General features: G+C 42.1%; 4 protein-coding genes and 1 long non-coding RNA gene across 10 annotated transcripts in view; 3 read left to right on the top strand and 2 right to left on the bottom strand.

The window, feature by feature from the left end:
- The first annotated feature begins 996 nt into the window (after window positions 1-996).
- Window positions 997-2,735, top strand: LOC125720910 (protein CEBPZOS-like). Of its 4 annotated transcripts, none has more exons than XM_048996821.1 (4): window positions 1,016-1,047; window positions 1,343-1,449; window positions 1,529-1,573; window positions 2,134-2,735. In XM_048996821.1, exons 2-4 carry the CDS (start codon window positions 1,347-1,349, stop codon window positions 2,211-2,213), a joined length of 228 nt encoding a protein of 75 aa, XP_048852778.1. In that variant the 5' UTR covers window positions 1,016-1,047; window positions 1,343-1,346; the 3' UTR covers window positions 2,214-2,735. The 4 variants fall into 4 exon arrangements, with proteins under 4 accessions (XP_048852777.1, XP_048852778.1, XP_048852779.1 ...); XM_048996822.1 differs by having other exon boundaries at window positions 1,018-1,035; XM_048996824.1 differs by having other exon boundaries at window positions 1,022-1,039.
- Window positions 2,068-11,453, bottom strand: cebpz (CCAAT enhancer binding protein zeta). 2 transcript variants are annotated; one of them, XM_048996815.1, is made up of 16 exons: window positions 11,039-11,453; window positions 8,984-10,500; window positions 8,574-8,805; window positions 7,305-7,458; window positions 7,033-7,121; window positions 6,896-6,949; window positions 6,635-6,737; window positions 6,438-6,506; window positions 6,259-6,325; window positions 6,059-6,162; window positions 4,904-4,964; window positions 4,559-4,758; window positions 4,375-4,473; window positions 3,131-3,201; window positions 2,812-2,893; window positions 2,068-2,453 (listed from the first exon to the last, which is right to left on the bottom strand). In XM_048996815.1, the coding sequence occupies exons 1-16, from the start codon at window positions 11,213-11,215 to the stop codon at window positions 2,314-2,316; spliced, it is 3,219 nt and encodes a 1,072-aa protein (XP_048852772.1). In that variant the 5' UTR covers window positions 11,216-11,453; the 3' UTR covers window positions 2,068-2,313. The 2 variants fall into 2 exon arrangements, with proteins under 2 accessions (XP_048852772.1, XP_048852773.1); XM_048996816.1 differs by lacking the exon at window positions 11,039-11,453 and adding an exon at window positions 10,823-10,960.
- ndufaf7 (NADH:ubiquinone oxidoreductase complex assembly factor 7) lies at window positions 11,437-15,036 on the top strand. Its single transcript, XM_048996819.1, has 10 exons — window positions 11,437-11,744; window positions 11,926-12,083; window positions 12,202-12,282; window positions 12,419-12,529; window positions 12,961-13,174; window positions 13,274-13,332; window positions 13,449-13,562; window positions 13,820-13,963; window positions 14,206-14,379; window positions 14,491-15,036. The coding sequence occupies exons 1-10, from the start codon at window positions 11,675-11,677 to the stop codon at window positions 14,716-14,718; spliced, it is 1,353 nt and encodes a 450-aa protein (XP_048852776.1). The 5' UTR covers window positions 11,437-11,674; the 3' UTR covers window positions 14,719-15,036.
- Window positions 15,037-15,514: 478 nt separating this feature from the next.
- Window positions 15,515-21,824, bottom strand: part of LOC125720907 (serine/threonine-protein kinase D3-like) — a 51,436-nt gene continuing 45,126 nt past the window's right edge. For both annotated transcript variants that reach the window (XM_048996818.1, XM_048996817.1), the window contains exons 18-19: window positions 17,975-18,060; window positions 15,515-17,710 (exon numbers count right to left, since the gene is read on the bottom strand). In XM_048996818.1, the coding sequence (XP_048852775.1) occupies window positions 17,537-17,710; window positions 17,975-18,060 (260 nt within the window). In that variant the 3' untranslated portion in view covers window positions 15,515-17,536. The remainder of the gene's footprint in view (window positions 17,711-17,974; window positions 18,061-21,824) is intronic.
- On the top strand, window positions 19,930-21,279 carry LOC125720911 (uncharacterized). Its single transcript, XR_007385594.1, has 5 exons — window positions 19,930-20,109; window positions 20,330-20,439; window positions 20,605-20,659; window positions 21,045-21,111; window positions 21,167-21,279. It is a non-coding gene; the product is annotated as an uncharacterized LOC125720911 (long non-coding RNA).

Below are 21,824 nucleotides of genomic sequence, written 5' to 3'. Positions count from 1 at the left end.
TTAGGGGGTTCCTGATAACCTGGGCCAACTAAAAAGACAAGATGCTACATTGGAAGCTGCTTCTGAGTGGGTTATGACAATAGAGGGTGAGCTGTCAACTAATTTGTTAGGGGAAAATTACACGGCAATGAAAACGAAACACCTAATTAATAGTGTTTGAGGATTCACACCTATATATGTGTGGCTTGGTGACCATTCTGTACCGATTACACATTCCATCAGTAAAAACACAGGAAGGTCAGATGCTGGACATTCAGGTACACACACGCCGGGTAATTTGCACAAGGGAAAGACACACAGGGATCAAACAGGGAATACACAAGACATGGGAAAACATAACACCACAATCGGAAAGGCAATTATAACTCAAGCAACAACAATACAAGGGCTATTTACAATACACACACAGAGGGCTACATAGACAAGTGCTCGTGAGGTATGCCAGGATGTGCATATCTCACCAGCACTACACTGCCCTCCCCTCAAAGGTCGACCATCCTGTCGACCACCACCCTCATTCCCCACCTCAGTTCAGAAGCAAGTCCTGGGGGTCCACTAGCAGCCGCCGGTGTGTCGCCTCCAACGACAGAGGGCAGAAGGTCAGATGCCACCTGCTGCGGCGCCCCTGGAGCTGGGGGTTATGGGCCTGGCTCAAGAGTAATGTACTGATTTACACCAAGTTAGGTGACCTGCTATCTAGATAACCACTTCAATAAAGCAAATAAGACCTGAGACTGGGTGAAGCTAGTACACTGTGCATCTTTTGAAGATTGGAACTGCTGTTCATTATAAATTACCCAAAAAGCATAATTTTATGGAAATATACCTTTCATAAACGAAACCACCTTTTTAAAGACACATTTTTTAAGGAATGAAAGGATGACTTTTTCCACCAACGAAATGAAACCAGGGTCTTAAAATTTCCTACGTGCAAATGGTGTATCTTCCACAAGATACTCCACAAACGTCTATCCAACTCGATCTTTTTGAGCCTTCTCGGAATCCGTAGTTCGTAGAATACGGGTGCAAAGGACAGTAGGTACACGGGTGCGTGGAGCAGGAAAGTCACAAAGAGGGTTTATTTCACATGTCGTGGGCTTAATCATGACTTGTTCATTTCGGTGGTTTAATCAGTGTAACTAAACACATGTTTTACACATTACTTGTTTTAAATAACCGACTTAGTCGTGAAGTCTTTAGACTTACTAATGTATGACGTTTACGTATATATTGATGTTTCCTTAGCTTATCGCAACAGTGATTTGCTTCATGTATGTTAGTGATAATTGTAAGAAATCGCTAGGTAGTTTGTTTCACTTTGTTAATCGGAGATGACTCGTAGAGCCATGGAACCCTTCGCCCGGAAGCTCTTCAAAGGGGTGCTGTTTTTAGAAATTGCTGGAGTTGTCGGCGCCTATTCTCTTTTTCATAAGATGAACACCAGCCAAGGTTTTAATCATTATTATTATATTGTCAAAATTAACATATAGTGTGTGGGTCATTCATACTGACATTCCTGGTGTCTCAGATTTCAGGTATACTATGAACAAGAGTTTTCCAGCAGTGCTCGAAGGTAATGACCCCATCGTCCGTCGTGGTAACGTGCTGTAATATTTAAAAGGGAGATACAATGTCTTTATTTCCTTTATGGCATATATTTGTTTCCTTAATTGGGCATGTGCATCATGGATGATAAATTATCGTTACACTTGATCAAGATTAGGGGTTTTAACATTTTTATATACCAGGGATTCCTAAGTTAAAATGGACCAGAAGTTGCGGCTAATACGATATAAGTAACTATAGACCCTTGAATATTTCTCACTGCTCTACCGACCCCAGGGGGTGCGAAACCTAAGAGATACAGATTAAGTCTATTAAACTAGTTTTACAAGTAACATTGTATTTGTTGCTTCTTGAAACAAAAACCATATACAGCTGCAAATTCCTGTTTATAGGCTTTATACAAACCGATTAACACCATATTAAGATTTGACTGGATCAAATATCTGAAAGCTTGAGATATACAAAGATTAGATCAGAAACATTTCTGAAGGAGCCTACAAGTTTCATAAAATTTTTTATTGTTGGAACACCAGTCTAACATCTTATCCTGTGATTGGTTCCTTTCAGTCTATTACAAGTCTAATGAGTGGGCTGGGATTTGTGGCATCCGGGAGAGTGACCTGGACGCATGGTCCTCCAAGAAGTAATGCAAGATCCCTGAGCAGAGCAGAGGTGGCACGGGAGCCCCCAGGAACAAACGGCAGGGCTGCCATTCTCTTGCCTGGCCCAGGACCGGCCAATCAGCAGCTACTTTTTTCTTGTTTTGTTTCCCACTTTGCCAGACTGTTTCCTCCTCTGGAAGGTGGCCTTCTTCCTCCTCAGTGTTTTGGCGTCTCTGCCGTGCAGCCAGTCGTCCCGCTGGACTTCCCACTTGAGCTGTTTGAGGCCTGAAGAGGGGTCGCAGACACCATTGAATCAAACTGCTGGACATGTCATCTAGCCTTAGTGTACTATTTATCTGTGTAATTAAAAACAACAGTACCTAGGACAGATTAAAGCAAGGCTAAAAATTTTGTTCTTCCTGGTCTGACAAGGCAATAAATCCTTTTGGGGAAAATGTGACTGGATGGCAGCTAATGTTTGGTACAATCTTCTCGACTTTCAATAAAAAAAGGGCCTAATATGGCTGGCATCTAGCTTTGGGAAATAAAGAGCCTGTATTCCTGCTATCCTCTGCTGAAGCCTTTGACTGAGCTGTATCGCATGCAGCACCCTGGTGACCGGGGTCCCAAGAATGTTACTCACTTGCTCGGTCTCTGTTTGCCATGGCATCCATGCCAATGTTGTCAAACTTTGATCCAGCATTTTCATCCAGCAGATACCCAAACTGTTAAGGGGTGGGAATTACAATCATGAATCAGTAACTGAGCTGACAGTGGATTCGCCTCTGCAGATACACGCACAAATCTCATGTGACTTTAAACACAAAGTCCTATTCAGTCCTTCTGACAAGCAATTGAACAGATGACGTGTATCCTTCGTGGAGTTCTAGAGTACTTGATGTTAAGTCTGTTTTAACGATAATGTGTTAGACCCAAAATTAGAAACTTTCTAAACATTGTACCTCCTCTGCAGTGGCTAACATGTTATCGTTGCTCTTAGCTTCTTTCTTCTTCTTCTGGCTTGACTGTGTTCCTGAGAAGAAAGAATATAGCACACTCAATTTTCATCATAATAAACAGATTTATTTGGGTAGTAAGTGTATATTTGTTAAAAAAAATAATAATAATATTACAGCATGTGCAAATTAACACAATAAAAAATATATATTTTTGTTCTCCAAAAAGATACTGAATTCTTGTCAGATGGCTAGATGAACACCACTTTGGTTCCTCATGGGAACCAAAGTATTTGTTAAAATTCACCCACAATTCATTAGTTTGATAATTTGATGATATTTGAACCGACAGCCTTCCATTCATGTGAATAGTATCCTTAGCCACAGATGCCTTGTTTCCACCAACACAGAGTGCTGGGCTGGTTTTTGCTTTATGCCTTTTGAGAACCAGCTTGTGTTTCCACGGGTCTCAAAAAAGAACGGAACAGAAATGCTACGTAGGCGGAAGTGAAAGTAAAGTTAATTAGTATTTGGCTTTTTGGATTTATTTTGCCGAACCGAAGAAAGATTCGAGTATGACTCGCTGTGCCCTCTCTCTATTGCCTGTATCCACATTTCTCCCCTTAAAGGCTCCCTGTCTTTGTGTGAGTGAGTTTATTCTTCTCGCTTGTTTTATTGCCGTCCTATTAAGGATCACGCAATAAGTCTGCTAAAAAACTAAACTTTGCTGTCTGCATCATGATCTCTTCGCTACTTGAACGCCACAATATTTTATTTATTCAACCTGTGACATATCAATACTTTATTGTTAAACACTAAAATAATAAATACTTTATTATTAAATCTGGCCAGCAGATCAATCTTTCATTTTTCTCAGAATAAAAACAAATATGTAACCTAATATGTATTCCACTAATAAGCTGGCAAGTTGTTTCACTGCCAGGACCTCCAATATTAGACGGAACTATAATGGTTATAGACTGAATTTTCCGGGTATACAGACAGTTTGGACGCCATAGCCCATCTCACTTTCACTGATGTTACGGTGCCAAATTCTGAACCCAGCTCTTCTGTAGTATTGTGCTGGAGCTGTTTTTTCTGGCCCAGGGTCATTTTTTTGCGGTGGAAACACATGGAACCAGTGCCGGCCTGGGAAAAAGTTTAGCACCACCACCAGCACCGCGTTAGTGGAAACGAGGCTAGAAAGACACACTGCCCCACACACATAGCCACATATCTGGCAGGATTACCGAGTGAACCAGCGAAGTCCAGCGCATCAGACTTCTGTTTTCTGCCCTTCTTAGACACTTTACTTGTTTCTGATACCACGTTCATCTCATCTTCATAATCTATACAAAAAATAAGGTGTAATACTAGGCATAATATTAGGTGTAACACAGCTATGGTCATATTAAGTGATGTCACCTCCATTACCTGCTCCTTCCTCCTCCTCTCCTCCTCCTATATCCATAAACATCCCTCCATCCTCCTCCAGCTCATCCCCGAAATCCTCCTGGTCCATGCTGCCCAGGGACACTTCTTCATCATCCAGGTCGTCCACATCAAGATCAGAGTCTGAATCGTCCAGGTCCTCACTCTGTCTCTTCTTATTTTTATTCTTGCCCTTCACATTACTGGAATTGGTACATGATGGAGTTACACTCTGACAGTGAATTCTGTGGCCTGTAGGGGGCTGATCATATTTTTCTGTGCATTGTATGTCAGGAATTTCAACAAGAGCCTTGGACCTTTGGAATCTGAACAGCCAACCTGACTCACCCAGCAAAGTCAAGACCGTCGTCCATTAAGTCTGTGAAGTAACTATCACCTTCAAATGAATCTGCCAAGGAAAATGAAATTACATAAAATTATTAATGCCCAAGAGAAAATTCAGGATTGTGACAAGTTAAGGCTGACTGAATTATCTTAACCCTCTGGAGTCGACGGCATCGTCGGCGATGCTGCGCATCTTTCTTGTGTATTTCAGTTCATAACTCGCTGAAATCGTATTGAAGAAACATGAAAAAAACACTGGCTAGATCGTCTTTTCAAAACATCAATTGTTGGAAATATTAAAGCTTTTAAAATTAGGTTAAATCGGCAAAAAAGTGAACCATGTCACCTTTCTTTGTTTTACCTGCATCGGGGGTGTGTAGTGCCACCCTCAACTGAAGATCGCTATTCGCATTCTAAATAGCCGTATTTCCACGTATTCAAGTCGCATTTGCATGGTAATTAGATGAACAACGCAGCAGAGATACGCGATCCAGATACATCCCCATCAGCACCATAAAAGGGGAGTGAGGGATGTGGCCAGGTGTGAATGGCTCATGCACACACATGAAAGTTGCTACATATTCAATGAAAGGAGCCAAAATAGTGACATGAGTTCGGTTTTTCTTAATTATCTAACTGAATGTTGCACCTACACCATTTAGTCATCTTCTTGTAGCCAAGACTTTGGTGATCAGATATCTGGGATCAAAACAAACTGCCACCATTGCTTACTATGTACTTTTATAATGTTTCTGCAAGTGCTCCAAACTGCGTTTTGCAATGTCTATACTTTGATGTCAAATTACAAATTTCACATAAATCTGACATATTTACAAAGTACACTTAGATTAAGATGAGTTTAATGCAAAATCAAATATATAACAAATAATTTATTTGCCATGAATTAAGTTCATGATATTCAATGAAATGTGTGATCATGCCCCAGTCAGTGAAAATGTGTTCCCTAACCTTAGACCTCAGAGGGTTAAGGTGAAGTGAACCAATCACACAGAAGGTCCAATGTCTCAAAATAACCTCAATGCTAATTTAAAGCATTAGTCTTCATCCTTGAACCTCTGTGAATATTGATTTACACTCCAGCAAATCTAACACTTATTTGGTTAAAACAGTGGGATGCAACAGCATCATAAAGCTTACCAAGTGCCTTCTCAAACTCATCGTCATCTACTTCTTCCACACTTTCATCATCTCTGTCTTTCCTGCGATGCTGCCACTTATCCTTCTCACGTCTCTTGAAGAACCTGGATGGGGAGGGGGGTTAATTACACATTCTCCACTGCAACATCAGCCGTAATACTCTGGGCCAACACTGAAGACACAAAGAGTGACATTCTCACCGATAGAAGAACACTTCATCCACTGGGATTTGGCTCTCGTCCTTTGCCAGGAACTCCGCCGAGTTTACTTAGAAAATAAGAAAAACATCTTTTTCCGTGACGAAAACAAAGCATGGATGAGGAGACAGCTCATTTTGGATTGTGTACTGAGGTGCCACTAGAGAGCAGAGGGAATTTACCAGGCAAAGCGCGGCTGTTGCTCATGGATAGCTTGTTTTTGGCCTGCATCACCGTACTGTCTATGTTTTCTGCAAAGTGAAGAAAAAGGAGCTGACAAACTCAAATACAGCTCATAAACACAAGCTGACCCTGACACAGAGAAACTAAAATAAACATACATATTAGCTTAGGAAAGAGAAGAGAGAACGAGGGTTACCTCTGACTTTCTGCTGTTTGGGATTCCTGAAGACAAAACGATCCAAGAACCGGATGAGGGTAAAATCCTGCAGAGGGTCACCTGTGTACTGGATAAAGTCACCCTGAAGGGAAGCAGTTATAAGAATAACCAGGAAGTGGAATCCCAAAGAATTCTTTGCCTGACAGAAATGTAAACATCCACTTTAACAAGCATCACGTCCGTAAGTAGGAAACGGTTAACACAGCGACGCACTGCATTTGAAAATGTGGCTTCCCCTACCTTCAAGATAGTATGGGCGAAGAGAGCCACGGATGGATGGAAGTGTGCACAGAGCTGAGAAAGGAAAAAAAAACAAATTAACAAATAATTATAAAGTACCGATTTGTGATTTGCCCAGTGAAAGTCTAGCTACGGACCCTGTGCAGCTCCCACAGTGTGGTGCGGTCGGCCCCGCAGAATAAAGGGTTTCTGTGTAACGGGTCATAGGTCTCCAATGTCTTCCCCCCTGAAAGATAATAATCAAGATGATATATGAGAAAACAATTATGTTGCAGGCAAAGACTGGCAAACTGATTAAACAATTTAATTCAGGCTAACATTCCGATTTTTTTTTCAGTTCCTTTTAAAGAAAAAATGAATAATTTATTTCCTGGTCATACAAGCAGGCAGACAGAAAAACAGTTCTTACCTTCAAGATTCTTGTAGTGTACCCAAGACGCCACCTTCTTGGCATTCTCTGGTTTAGCGCTCTGCCCTTCCTCCACCTTATCTGCATCAGTAAACCTCTCCTCTTCATCATCGTCATCATTCACTATGTCTTTGAAAGTCTCCTCCTCACAGCCCTGCACAGCAAAGGTAGAAATTATATTTCTGTGTAAAAAAGGGATTCCAATGTAGAACTAAACTACACTAAAGGCTGATTTATACTTCTGCATCAAGCCTATGCTGTGGTGAGCATTTATATTTGTGCACAAGTGTGTCTGTGTGACAGCAATCACACCGTCAAAATGCTAGGTGATACATAGTTTTGGATGGTGCATTTATTGTCTTCCCATCCCGCAATACATTCAATTCTTAAAGCAGAGCTTCAACTGAACTGAACTGAAACAGGAAAAAACAAACATTTAAAGTATCCATTTATCGAGTCAAGGTTATATTTGTGCTGCTCTCAACATCCTGTAGACAAATTTGGAATAATGTTTGGCCGCTACAAAATCACTTTTTATGAATTTTTATTGTCCATATTACTTTTTATTTTTTTAAGTAGAAGTAAACTTAATGGAGGTAAGTGAATTCGGCACTGTCATCCTGAGCATATTGTAGACCTGTTGCTATGATGCCTAAGGTGGGTTATTTAATGCTAAATTTAAGCAGCACTTCAGTTTCAATCAGGGATAAGTACACTTGAGATGTACGCTTTCTTTGCTCCCATAATAAAAATGAATGCTACCAAGTGGACCAATCACATTTCTTGCAGTCTGCATTACCGTGATGCATAGTTACATTTCTGGGAAGCTACATACCAGGCTACGCTGAAGGCTACAGGGTAGGGTCTATGGCTATGTGCTACTAGAACTCGTGGCCATAAGTGGAAATTAGCAGGAGAACATTTTAAAATGAATTTGAGGAAGCACTTCTTTACACAGGGTGTAGTTGGAGTATGGAATAGTCTTCCTGCTAGTGTAGTTGAAGCTAAAACCCTGGGTTCCTTTAAATCAGAGCTAGATAAGATTTTAACAACTCTGAGCTGTTAGTTGAGTTCTCCCCAAACGAGCTTGATGGGCTGAATGGCCTCCTCTTGTTTGTAAACTTATGTTCGTATGTTCTAACAGCATCAATTTGACAGAGAAGTAGAAGTCAGCGTTAAGCAATATAATGTGAGGTTTTTTTATACAGACACTTTTATACAGATACTTCAGTGGTTGTTCTGATCATCTCAGACCGAGGCAGTACTCACGCTGCTGTCCTGCAGTAAGACCCTGAGTCCAGGCTTGGCCTTCATCACTTCGGACACCAGGAAAAGTGCTCCGCAGGCAAAAGTGGGGTTCTGCTCACAGCTGACCTGCAACAATCTCTTCACAAAGGCCTTCACCCTCCGCAAGACCACATCCGATTTCAAGGACTTGTACAGCAGGTTGAGGAACATGCCGTGCCTGGAGCACTGTGAGAGGCCTGGATCCAGCAGCTTCCTATAACATGCAAAGGTACGCAGGAAACACATGGGTCATAGAAGAAAGGCAGCATTCAAACACAACAAAAAAACATATGGATCCTTCCAAGGAAAAGGACTAAATAACCACTCAAACTAACCATTTTCTGGTTAATATTGTTACATTTGCTTACAAGTTACATTAAGACGACACTCACTTATAGAGGGCAACGTAGTAGCGGTCAGAGATAGTTTGCTGGGAGTCCATCACTTGGAACAGCAGCATGAGAGCCTGGATGGCGGTGTTGAACTTCACCAAGTGCACCACCTTGAATAGGGTGTCCAGCTGCTCCTTAATCTTGTCATCGCCCACTTTGGCAAATGGGTACGCCCGGTTGACGCCTGAAAGCAGGGCGCTCAGCATCTTCGATTCGATATCCTGGTTCTTGATGCAAGCACGAAAGAAGGAAAAGTAGATGGAGATGAGCCTGCTTGCCAGGTCGGCCTCGTCGTGGCTGAGCACCATCTGGTTGAGGAAGCACACAGCGTAGTACTGCGCCTTGGAACTGATGTTTGGCCTGAACATTAGCCGCTCAACCTCACTGCAGACCACTGCCTTCATATTGGGATGTTTATGCAGTAGCATGTCAAGGAGGTAAGAGGCCTTGGCTGCCATCTTGTACTCAGGATCTCCCAGCTTGTTGACCACCTGGGCGAGCAGGGCCTTCTCCTGCTCAGGGCGGTTGCACAGCAGCTCGTGCGCTGTAGTCAGAGCTTGGGCCTTGGTGTCTGCCACAGTATCATGAGACAGAGATTCAAGTGACACTACAAACTCTGCCACCTGGTGCTTCAGCTGGTGCTCAAAGTACCAGAGGATAAGCCTGCGATCACGGGCGTCCCTGTTCCCACTGGACAGCTTCTCCAGGTCGACAAAGGGATGCTGAGAAAACGTCCTGAGCTTGCGGTTCTCTGGGAGCAGATCAGACATCAGAAGTTCCCTTAGGGTGTCTAAGGCCATCAGACTTTGGCGACGACCGCCTTTCTTCCTAATCTGCGACACCAGGTTTTCCACAAGCTGCAGGTTGTGTACCGTTGCATCCTGGATCATCAATGTCATGGCGGCCATCCTGTCAGCCAGAGTCCCTGTGGATACCACTGTCTTCATCCAAATGGAACTGGCACCCTTGTTTGAGTGGTTCTTGCTCTTGAAAAGTTCTGTCTCAGCCTCAAACAACTTCTGAGCCAGGCATTTGTATTTGGATACAAGAGACTCATCTTGTGGGGCAAAATCGCTCTCATTGGTGTACTCCATATCAAACCACTTGCCCCCAGGCTTAATAAGTAGTATCTGTCTCGGCTGGAAATCAAAAACGTTGGCATTCATCTTGATCTTCTTCCTAGGAACCTCACTACTTAATATTTCTTTGGACTTCTTGGTTTTATTTTTGTCTTTGGTTCCTGTTTGTGGTCCATCCTGTAAATCTGTTTGGACTTTCTCTGGAACTTTCGGCGTTTTTCCTGCCTCCGCATTTTTCCTCGCCCCATTCTTACCAACCTCTACCTGCTGCTCATCAGGCTCTTCCTGTATTACTTGAAGGGGGTTGTATGCCCGTATACCGAGTTTGGTGATGAAGTCCTCAAGCTCCCCCTCTTTCAGATCATCAATGGAATCTTTCTTTCCGCCATCGATGAGCTCACTGCAGTCGTTTACAGAGACCAGCATGGTATAATCTGCCTGTTTAAACACAATAGTATATTTACTCACATGTATAATTACGAGTACAAACTTATGTTAATAACTTGTGTTAGTGTGGTGACATATACTTCATTTGTCATTTGTATAAGTGACATTCTATAATAATGATGATAATGATTATTTCACAAGCAAAATGCAACTAGTCTAAATGTACCATTGCTGTCAATTGTAGGACAGAATCTCTAGAAAAAAAAATCTACATATGTATAATACAAGATAGGGTGAAACTTTACTGACAGTAAATATGTCACAGGCGTTAATTTAATTTGAAGATGAGGTTTTCTTAAAATAAACAACTCACACTTCCTACGAAAATGTACGTGCACGCAGAACTCCAAATAAATCAACTGAAAAACAATCCATATAACGCAATACAGCACCATTTCTGCACAAGACGAATAAAGAGGCACTATACAAGTCCTCAGCGTAACAGAAACTCGCTCGGTGTTGTGTAATTTTTATAGATGATTAACACGTGGATGTTCGGAAACCCTGTGCGGGTTACCGTCTAACTTACTCTTGTGCCTCCCAAACGCAAAACTTCCGGCAGATTAAATTCCTCATCATCCTTTCCAGGTTCACATGCATCGTCTGCTTCAACATCCTCGTTTTCAATGGCCTGTTTCTTAATGTAATGAAACCCTTGTGGGTCCATTTTACCTCGCTTGCGTTTTGGAGCCATGCTGGAAAACATTGTACAGCGCAACAGCACAGGACCTAGAAGGATACTATAAAACTAAATTTGACTTAAAAGATATACAAAGATATAGGCATATTTCTTAATTTTTCAAGTTTATATATGTTTGTGTCACTTGAAATATTTTATGTAATATTTTTCTCCAGCACCTCTACACAGTTATTAGGTTTTTGTTTTTAGGACCTGATATGACCTACAAGCTGGAACTCGTCACTCAGGGTCAAAGTTCACGCCACTGAAACACGTTTCTGGGCATCATATTTATCGAATATCTGTACGGATTTGTGCTCCTTAGACAGCCGCACAGGCTAATTACGTGATTTGTGAATTATGTTGGTCTTATGTATAACAGTTTAGTGTGAATGGTAGTGAATTGCAAATTTGTCAGAGACAATACTTCTGTGGGCTCTCTCGTAACATTCAGGAGAATTTTGATGCCTTTACACGCTTTCTAATATGAGGATATTTTTAAAACTAAATAGTCTGCGGAAGCCGTCTGTATATGTCAAAGTTCCAGGGGTACTCGGTACGTTCGATGTTAACGTAAAGTTAATATGCCTTTTCCTTGAACATGTGGCGTGGTAGTTTAATGGTGACATGTATTTACATTTTATTAGTAAATGTATAAGAAATATAAGTTATCAGAAGTCAGGCAAATATAGTTAGATCTATGTACGTCAATTTATAAAAAAATGTTTCCGTTGCAGCTTTAAGGTGGAGATTGCAGAGATGTCGCTTCTGTTCTTCACCTCAAAATGAACCGAGTAACATTTCAGTGCTCAGACACCTGACATCAAAAATCAAGGCAACAGGTCCAATCTCAGTAGCAGAGTACATGAAAGAGGTTCTCGCCAACCCCGTTTCGGTACTGTCATGATCCGCCATTAATGCTTATAATAAGGATTACTGTATGCGTAACTGCGTTGCTCTTTGTATATAATGTGCTGCTCATCAGATAAGCTATCATTTGTTTCCATTTCTAGGGCTATTATGTACGCAACGATATGTTAGGAGCGGACGGAGATTTTATAACATCTCCTGAGATCAGTCAGATCTTTGGAGAGGTCAGTCATTCCTCATTTCTTTCTGTTTCGATCTATGTTTTTCTGAACACGTTATGAAGAAAACGGTACACATAAACTGTGGTCGTAATTCTGCCAATTTATTGCCATAATCTTGTTTTAACAACTCTTCTGGCAGCTACTTGGGATCTGGTGTGTGAGCGAGTGGTTGGCAGCTGGAAAACCCAAGCACTTCCAACTGGTGGAGTTTGGTCCTGGCAGAGGTTCACTGGTCGCCGACATTCTCCGGGTGGGTTTAAAAGTAACCATCTATAGCCCCGTGTGTTTTTAAAAATTTATTGAGTAGTTTTACTTTGGCTTGCATATCAGTTAATTTCGTTGTCCAGGCAACTGAACAATGAAAATAAAAGTCTTGAACTTGATATATAATGTTAGACTAGGGGTGACTGTCTGGCCACCTACTGTAAGGGTGTAGTCCATCTCATTAGGATATAAAATTGGAAATTGTTTTGAATGTTGCATTTCACATGAGTTATAATTGTAATACACTGTATATACAATTAGCAATGAGACCTGCTGAAACTGTATAGGGAACAACAAAAATAATGGGATTGATTGTGTAATTGTTGTAATTCAACAGTGGAATTTCCCTCTTTTCCGAGGTATAAAAGGCTTCACAAAAGGCTTCACAAAACCTTTTCTGCCCTTATGCACTTGCAGGTTTTCAGCCAGCTGGGGGCACTGTTGCAAAGCACAAACTTATCTGTGCATTTGGTGGAGGTGAGTCCCAGGCTCAGCCAGGTTCAGGCACAAAACTTAACTGGAGAGGACAGCCAATCTGCCAGCGACGAGAACGAGCCCGCTTACCGCAGGGGGACCACAACCACTGGCCTGCCCGTCTCCTGGTACCGCAGGATCGAGGATGTGCCAGTGGGTGAGCTGGATTGTGCTCGCTGTAGCCATAAAACAGAAATGCTGGGCGATAGCAGATAGTACAAGCATCCAAAGGCGTTTGTTTCTCTCTCCAAACCAGGCTTCAGTCTCTACCTCGCTCATGAGTTTTTTGATGCCTTACCTATCCACAAGTTCCAGGTATTTTTTTTCTGTGCACCATTTTAATGGATATAGTACAGGATCAAAAATGATGAGCAAGCATAAGCTTTTCCAGGAATGGCTTTAAAATGATTGTTTTGATTCTGATCGGGCAGAGAACAGAACGCGGCTGGCGGGAGGTCATGGTGGACATCGATCCAGACGTGGCAGACAGGCTGCGATTCGTGCTGATTCCAGCCCCGACTCTGGCATCTTCTACGCTCATACAGGTGGATCTTATGGATAATTAAAGTCAAATTTGTTTTTTTTTTCAGCCCTGTATTAAGATCTCTATGGGTGTATGTTGAGTTATGAAAAAAAGGATTAAAGTCCTCTATTTCCTTTCAAGGAACCAGCCTTAGTTTAGAGTTGCTAAATAACTACTACTTATTTATTTTATTATCATACCCCTGCTGATGGGGAAATAGCACCCTCACCACAAGAACTCAGTGCCCTCAGTAACCAGCGGCCTGACCTCTACCTCCAGGCAGATGAGCAGAGAACGCATGTAGAAGTCTGCCCTGAAGGGGGAGTCATCATTCAGAAGCTGACCAATCGCATTGCAGAATACGGGGGCGCGGCTCTTATCGCAGACTACGGACACGATGGGACTAAGACGGACACTTTCCGAGTCAGTGCTTCGTTACTCAAAGCCCTTACTTGTCATAATGTGTGACTTCCTGTTGCTTATGATAACTGATTTTCAAAAGCAGGCTGCTATAGTACATAGTAAAGTATCTATCTATCTATCTATCTATGCAGCTATCTATGTATGTTTATGCACAAGCTAATTACATCACCTATCCATGATAAAGAAATATAACCAACTGGGGGGAGAGTCATGAGGATTTCCTCCTTTTTGTGAATTGAAAGGGGTTTCAAGGTCACAAGCTTCATGACCCACTTGAGGCCCCTGGTACTGCAGACCTGACAGCTGACGTGGACTTCAGCTACCTGCAGAGGATGGCGGGTACCGGGGTGGCCTGCCTTGGTCCCGTCACGCAGCGCCACTTCCTGCACAACATGGGTATCAGCATTCGCTTGCAGGTGGGCCACTGACCTGAGCTCCTGCCTGGCTTAAGCCACAATGAGTAGAGGCGGAATGACCATCATCGCTGCATGGCCTGTTACAGGATTCACTGCTCTGCATCTCCTCAGGTTCTGCTTCAGAACTGCCCCGATGCCTCCACTCAGCGGCACCTGCTCCAGGGCTTTGATATGCTCACCAGCCCAGAGAAGATGGGCGAGCGCTTCAAATTCCTTGCCCTGGTGAACCACCAGCGCCTCTCCTCTCCAGTGGCAGACACAAAGTCGGGGAAGAAGCCCCCTGCACCACTTCCTGTAGCTGGATTCTACGAACTGGGACCCTTGCAGGGGAGGAACTAAGGAGTACACACTGAGAAGGGGCCCAGAGGTCATAGGTCAGGCATGATAGCTACTGTGTGGAGGGCGGGAGGCGTGTGGTGTTAGCAGGCGGAGTGAGCCTCTCCTTAGCTGAGTTAGTGTTTCTCCTCATTAGGATAGAGCCGAATTAACAGTATATTAAATGCCTGAATGTACATCTAAGAACTCATCACCATTTGCTGTTTTTAGATATTTAAAGGATGCAAGGTTCTAGATTTTTAATGGATATGAAGCAGACTTTTGTCATGCTCTGCAGCGAATGAGATCTAATTGAGCCATTAAACATCCATTTACAATTGATACATTCTTGTATGTTAGAGGTGTATTATTGTTAAACATCAGGATATGCAGTTGGAAAATGGGTAGATACAGTTAGATGCATGGCTTATGTGAAAAGTACAACGTTTTCGCATAGGAGGCCGTAGATTGTTGTAAAAGTACAGAGTTTGGGATATGGTGTCACTGTTATGCATGGGGTGTTAAAATTCACAGAGAATCAACTTTGGTGTGATACCTAGAGCTGACACAGGAATATGAAAAAATGATATTTTTCTGTACAGCGACATGACAAAGTCGACATATTGCACATGAATGCTTACATTTTGCAGCAACTGGATGTTCCAGTCTGGCCAAAGAACTAAACTATCATGTGCTGCCCAAAGTAAAGCAGATGCCTGAAAGACATTTTTGTCTAGAACAGTATTATAGTACATCTCACCTTATTTCATGTCATATCATGGAAAGCACCACCAGCTCAAATGAAGAGATTTACAAGATATACAAGATGACGTTTTAATAAATCTGTAAATAAAACATAAAAAAAGACACCGACACTTGCCAATCCAGCGGCAACACGAACATGGAAAGAGATCTCAGGATACAGTCATACAAACTCCTCAAATTTGCTTGGTGTGTCTACAGCAACATTTATTTACTCTGTGATTCTTTAGAGAAGAGAGAATGTTTTTACCCAAAATGCTACGGCCTCCCGCTAAACAATGAAACGTTAAGGACTTCTTTCTGATCTGTTATTTAAAGTCATTTCACACTGGGGTCCTTTTGCTTTCTAAATGTGAGACTCACTGGCTGATGTCATAATGGAGAAAGAAAAGCTGGCTTTCGAGAGGATGTTTTTATGCAGGGTTGCTCTGTGGAGGTTTCTGTAATAGATTGCTCATAAAGAGCATATGATTGGTAGTTTTTGCTATTCCAAGTACAGAATGTGTTTATTTTTAAACAATCATAAATGGAGGAGCTAATGAATGATGGGAACGATGCTCCAGTGAGGAGGCCTTTTGAGTCATGGCGTGCTGCCACATTCAGTCCAGCCTTAACTGAGGGCCTACTGTTAAGCAGCTTTGCTTCTTCATTGGTGTATTTAGGCCAATCAGTTGAGCAGTGGTTGGAAGTGAGGCACATGGGCCATCAAAAAACATCCTCAGAATATTATCTGCCTGGGGAGGAATGTTTGGAATCACTGATTATCAAAGCCTTGTTTTTTTGATTAAAGAAGCAGCTCAACATCTTAACAGTAACTGAAGGGACATTTGATGAGTTCCTCCTTCTGATACCCTGGTGCTAAGAGCCATTAATCTCACAGCGGTGTTGACTGTTTTTACATGCATCATTACTTAATGTAAATGTTTCAGATCCAGCTGCTTGTCATCCTATGGGCAAAGGACATGTTCCATTTCAGCACAGTATGCACAGTATATTAGCAATGCTAATGAGCACATAGCAATCCGTAAGTAACCTGTCACTGTAAGGGAAACGCAAGAATGACAAAGAATTCAATTTAAAAAACACCACCAAAAAAACAAATACACAAACAATATTGACCAATATCACAAGACAAAATAAGTTATGGCAATCTAATTCTGCAGCGATCAACATGAAAACTGGGGAAATTAATTTTCCATCTCCCCTGTAATTGTTTTGAAATGCACTCTTTCCTGGATGTTAATTATTTATTCAACTTTCAAAGATCCTTGCCAAAGAAAATGTTTTACAGTCTTACATTCCTCATCGAAACGTCACAAAGGTCATCAGTCTTCCAAACATATGTAACTACTTAAAATGGTGGTTTAATATGGTCTTCTGGTACACTGTATCTAATACGGTAAAGCAAATATGTACATTTTTAGACCTCAGTCTTTTCTCTGATTTGTCTCCTATAGCCTTTTTCTCAGGAAGGGAAAGCGAACTAGTTAGCAGCCATTTATCACCAGGATGTCCATAAAGCTGGTAGTCAGAAAATCAGTTGACCTATAGTGCAAACATTTAAACCCCCAATCAATGCAGAGTATGTATTTAATACATACTAATTCCAGTTTTTTTATAATGAAACAAATATTGGAAAATGTTCCTTAATAGTACTGTTTGACTAGGCAAAAAGACCTGTAACTTCAATACTTAAAAATAATTTTTCAGTTTTTCTAGAAGAATATATCAAAATAAAATGATTGCTCTAATCGCTGAGCCTTTTCGTATGACAAGTAACCATGCATTCGCTATTACTAAACTCAGAAAGGAATACTATGATGTTTTGAAAATTGGAGGTTACTTGTATAAGTCAGTCTCTTATGATGTGGAAAAGGCAGTCAAAAAATAATAAGAAAATACTTTGCAATGTTTCGCAATATTCTGGAACGTTGAAGGAATCTAACCACTTCCAGGTCACTCCACAAGTGTGCCCAACTGGAGTTAGATTGGTTCCCTGTCTGCCATGTGGTAAACTGTCTCCTGCAGTCTAATCAGTTGCCAGTGAGGCAAAAAGGCATACAGGCAGTCCTCCTGGTCTCTAGGGGTCCTCCTCCATGTCTTCTAAGTTGGGTGCCATAATGAAGTTCTTGGGATAGGACAGGTTGTGCTCGTTAGCATACTTCTCCCAGCGGGCGTCATCACTCTCATGCGTGATGTATCGCTCTCCCCGCCGCGTCTCAAATTCTCGGAGGTCAAGCCATGTTTGATAGTCCTAGACAATGTACCACAAAAGCATTATGATCTAGCAGATCATCTTTTCTACAATGGCCAATATTGGGGTGGATTACAAAGGAGAAAGTTCTATTCATGCTGTTAAAACTTCAGCAAAAAATCTCTTGGGTAGCAAATTTTAAGGATGCAGAAAGAAGATTGAGGGTTTGAATATTGGTTGCCTCTGGTTGAATCACATGAACCTTTCCAGAAGACACTCAAACCCAACCCCACTATATATAACTGAAAGACAGTGGAGCCTCACCTGTAGCCAAGGGTGGCTGAGGGACTTGTCCACGCTGTATCGTTTCCTCATTTTTACTTGCAGGAGGTTGTTGATCAGATCTGTGGCTAGGGGAGCACATGGGAAGGGAAGAAGTGGTCAAAAAGCAACCGACACATTTTCACCAAGTACCCACAGCAACCTACAATATTATCAGTGATTCACTCTATAAAAAAAGCCTCATTATACGTCCTTAATCCATTCTAGATCCTTGGACTTATACCAAACAGGACATAAACCAAACAATTTCCCATAAGAAATAAAGGGAAAATGATTAATCCGTTCCCATGAGAAAAAAAATCCTATTGTTATTGGCATATTATACATTGATGGTGTCCTACACTTGTTTGGACACGGAGCGGGAAAGCAGCATAGGAGCCAGGAAATCGGGCGAACGAGGGATTTTAATAAGAAAACCACAAGGAACACTATGCACCATAAAACGGATGTTAGATGTTAATGACCGGACTGGGGAAAACATACCTAATCCAGACTTAAATACATTGGACTAATGATAGCAACAAGAAAGAGCTGATACATACGGGGAATCCACACGAGGTAGATGAGGGGGCGTGGTACATGGGAGGAGTGGACGAGCGGGGCATGACAGTTGTGGTTGTATAAAATAATTTAAGCACTGCTTAATACTAAAATACATGAATACAAAAGCAATCAGATGAAATAAATTAAAGAGTTATAGCGTGAGTTGTTCATTGAATGGTAGCAACTGGCGTACGGACGCTTGTTTAAAGAGGTCCAGTTAGAGTGTGAAAAGCGTGACTATCATGCCAGATGCTTGAGATTTGGAAACCCTGAAAACATAAATTTTTTTGTTTCACCTGAGTTGATTTACATAACAAATAACATTACTTTATACCAAGGGTCACCAATATGGTGCCCGCAGGTACCAGGATGCCCCCAAGGACCACATGAGTCGCCTGAGGACCTGTTCTAAAAACAGCACAACTCACCATTGAGCAGCGTCTAAAATTTTATTTTATCCTGTTGCTATTCTTCTTTAATCTCATTTGCATTTATATGGATTTGAAAATGGCAACATCTAAAAAAAAAGCATTTAAAACATGTGTATTATACATGATTTAAGAAGAATGTATCAAACTGGTAGCCCTTCGTATGGCTCATGAAGTAGCTCTCAGTTTCAAAAAGCTCGGTGACCCCTGCTTTATACAGTTGTTAAGAAGCGGAAACTTCAACAAACATGAAATCACCTGAAAGAGAAAAGAGTTGATTTGCTCTATACACTAATAGAATTGTAGCCTTGGGGTAATTATTTTGATGTTGAAAATGCTAAAATATAATTCCTGCTACTGATAGTCCTTGAGAAGTATGTTTTCAATGCTTGGATATTTTTTTTTCTTGGTAATGGGTATAAATCCCTGATACCATTATTGGACTTTTTCTTTGAACATATTTCAGATTTTCAGGTGAAACATTTAACAGTGAAAAATAGCAAATAAAAATATTACAAATATTTATTTTTTATATTTTTATTTAAAAATTCAGAGAGAGCAGGCCTGGTGTCATTATGGCCTTTGCATTTTTTCTTTGATGGGATTTTATTTTTGCACTAATGGCACTGCTGATTTACGTTCCTCAGTACTCAGTTTCTGGGTAAATAAACATATGTTTGAGTTTCAAATAAGAGTGAAATCTGTGTATTTGTGTACTGCACAGTCAGACCTTAACACCATTCCTTAACATATCATCTTATGATATTTAGTCAACTAAAACTAGACTAAAACTAAAATAATTTAGATGACTAAATTATGACTGAAACTAAACTACATTTTAGTCAAAAGACTATGACTAAAACTAAATAAAGATTTGCTGTCAAAATTAACACTGCAGGATACCATTCCATCACAGGGAACACAAGGTATCAGGAAGGGTATACCTAGGACAGGATACCAGTCCATCACAGGAAACACAAGGTATCAGGAAGGGTATACCCAGGGCAGGATACCATTCCATCACAGGAAACACAAGGTATCAGGAAGGGTATACCCAGGGCAGGATACCATTCCATCACAGGGAACACAAGGTATCAGGAAGGGTATACCCAGGACAGGATACCAGTCCATCACAGGAAACACAAGGTATCAGGAAGGGTATACCCAAGGCAGGATAACAGTCCATCACAAGGAGCACAAGGTATCAGGAAGGGTATACCCAGGGCAGGATACCAGTCCATCACAGGGAACACAAGGTATCAGGAAGGGTATACCCAGGGCAGGATAACAGTCCATCACAAGGAGCACAAGGTATCAGGAAGGGTATACCCAGGGCAGGATACCAGTTCATCACAGGGAACACAAGGTATCAGGAAGGGTATACCCAGGACAGGATACCAGTCCATCACAGGAAACACAAGGTATCAGGAAGGGTATACCCAGGGCAGGATACCATTCCATCACAGGAAACACAAGGTATCAGGAAGGGTATACCCAGGGCAGGATACCATTCCATCACAGGGAACACAAGATATCAGGAAGGGTATACCTAGGGCAGGATAACAGTCCATCACAAGGAGCACAAGGTATCAGGAAGGGTATACCCAGGGCAGGATACCAGTCCATCACAAGGAGCACAAGGTATCAGGAAGGGTATACCCAGGGCAGGATACCAGTCCATCACAGGGAACACAAGGTATCAGGAAGGGTATACCAAGCACAGGACACCAGTCCATCACAGGGAACACAAAGTATCAAGAAAGGTATACCCAGGGCAGGATACCAGTCCATCACAAGGAGCACAAGGTATCAGGAAGGGTATACCCAGGGCAGGATACCATTCCATTACAGGGAACACAAGGTATCAGGAAGGGTATACCCAGGGCAGGATACCATTCCATCACAGGAAACACAAGGTATCAGGAAGGGTATACCCAGGGCAGGATACCATTCCATCACAGGGAACACAAGGTATCAGGAAGGGTATACCTAGGGCAGGATAACAGTCCATCACAAGGAGCACAAGGTATCAGGAAGGGTATACCCAGGGCAGGATACCAGTCCATCACAAGGAGCACAAGGTATCAGGAAGGGTATACCCAGGGCAGGATACCAGTCCATCACAGGGAACACAAGGTATCAGGAAGGGTATACCAAGCACAGGACACCAGTCCATCACAGGGAACACAAAGTATCAAGAAAGGTATACCCAGGGCAGGATACCAGTCCATCACAAGGAGCACAAGGTATCAGGAAGGGTATACCCAGGGCAGGATACCATTCCATTACAGGGAACACAAGTTATCAGGAAGGGTATACCCAGGACAGGATACCAGTCCATCACAGGGAACACAAGGTATCACGAAGGGTATACCCAGGGCAGGATACCAGTCCATCACAAGGAGCACAAGGTATCAGGAAGGGTATACCCAGGGCAGGATACCATTCCATCACAAGGAGCACAAGGTATCAGGAAGGGTATACCCAGGGCAGGATACCAGTCCATCACAGGGAACACAAGGTACGAGGAAGGGTATACCCAGGGTAGGATACCAGTCCATCACAAGGAGCACAAGATATCAGGAAGGGTATACCCAGGGCAGGATAACAGTGCATCACAGGGAACACAAGGTATCAGGAAGGGTATACCCAGGGCAGGATACCAGTCCATCACAAGGAGTACAAGGTATCAGGAAGGGTATACCCAGGGCAGGATACCATTCCATCACAGGGAACACAAGGTATCACGAAGGGTATACCCAGGGCAGGATACCATTCCATCACAGGGAACACAAGGTATCACAAAGGGTATACCCAGGACAGGATACCAGTCCATCACAGGGAACACAAGGTATCACGAA

The sequence above is a fragment of the Brienomyrus brachyistius genome, unplaced genomic scaffold (assembly GCF_023856365.1).
Source record: "Brienomyrus brachyistius isolate T26 unplaced genomic scaffold, BBRACH_0.4 scaffold27, whole genome shotgun sequence".
In the NCBI taxonomy this organism is placed as follows: domain Eukaryota; kingdom Metazoa; phylum Chordata; class Actinopteri; order Osteoglossiformes; family Mormyridae; genus Brienomyrus; species Brienomyrus brachyistius.
The sequence above is the reverse complement of the archived record's forward strand: the minus strand, read 5'-3'. Positions and strand labels throughout refer to the sequence as shown.

Coding starts and splice junctions, on each gene's coding strand:
- ndufaf7 (XM_048996819.1), top strand. CDS start 11,675: ATGAGGATATTTTTAAAACTAAATAGTCTGCGGAAGCCGTCTGTATAT. Junction 13,563..13,819: donor CATCTTCTACGCTCATACAG/GTGGATCTTATG, acceptor CTCTACCTCCAG/GCAGATGAGCAGAGAACGCA. Junction 13,964..14,205: donor CTAAGACGGACACTTTCCGA/GTCAGTGCTTCG, acceptor GTGAATTGAAAG/GGGTTTCAAGGTCACAAGCT.
- LOC125720910 (XM_048996820.1), top strand. CDS start 1,332: ATGACTCGTAGAGCCATGGAACCCTTCGCCCGGAAGCTCTTCAAAGGG. Junction 1,450..1,528: donor TAAGATGAACACCAGCCAAG/GTTTTAATCATT, acceptor CTGGTGTCTCAG/ATTTCAGGTATACTATGAAC. Junction 1,574..2,133: donor TTTTCCAGCAGTGCTCGAAG/GTAATGACCCCA, acceptor GGTTCCTTTCAG/TCTATTACAAGTCTAATGAG.
- cebpz (XM_048996815.1), bottom strand. CDS start 11,215: ATGTTTTCCAGCATGGCTCCAAAACGCAAGCGAGGTAAAATGGACCCA. Junction 7,122..7,304: donor ACACTACAAGAATCTTGAAG/GTAAGAACTGTT, acceptor ATTATCTTTCAG/GGGGGAAGACATTGGAGACC. Junction 3,202..4,374: donor GGACTTCGCTGGTTCACTCG/GTAATCCTGCCA, acceptor CTTTCTTCTCAG/GAACACAGTCAAGCCAGAAG.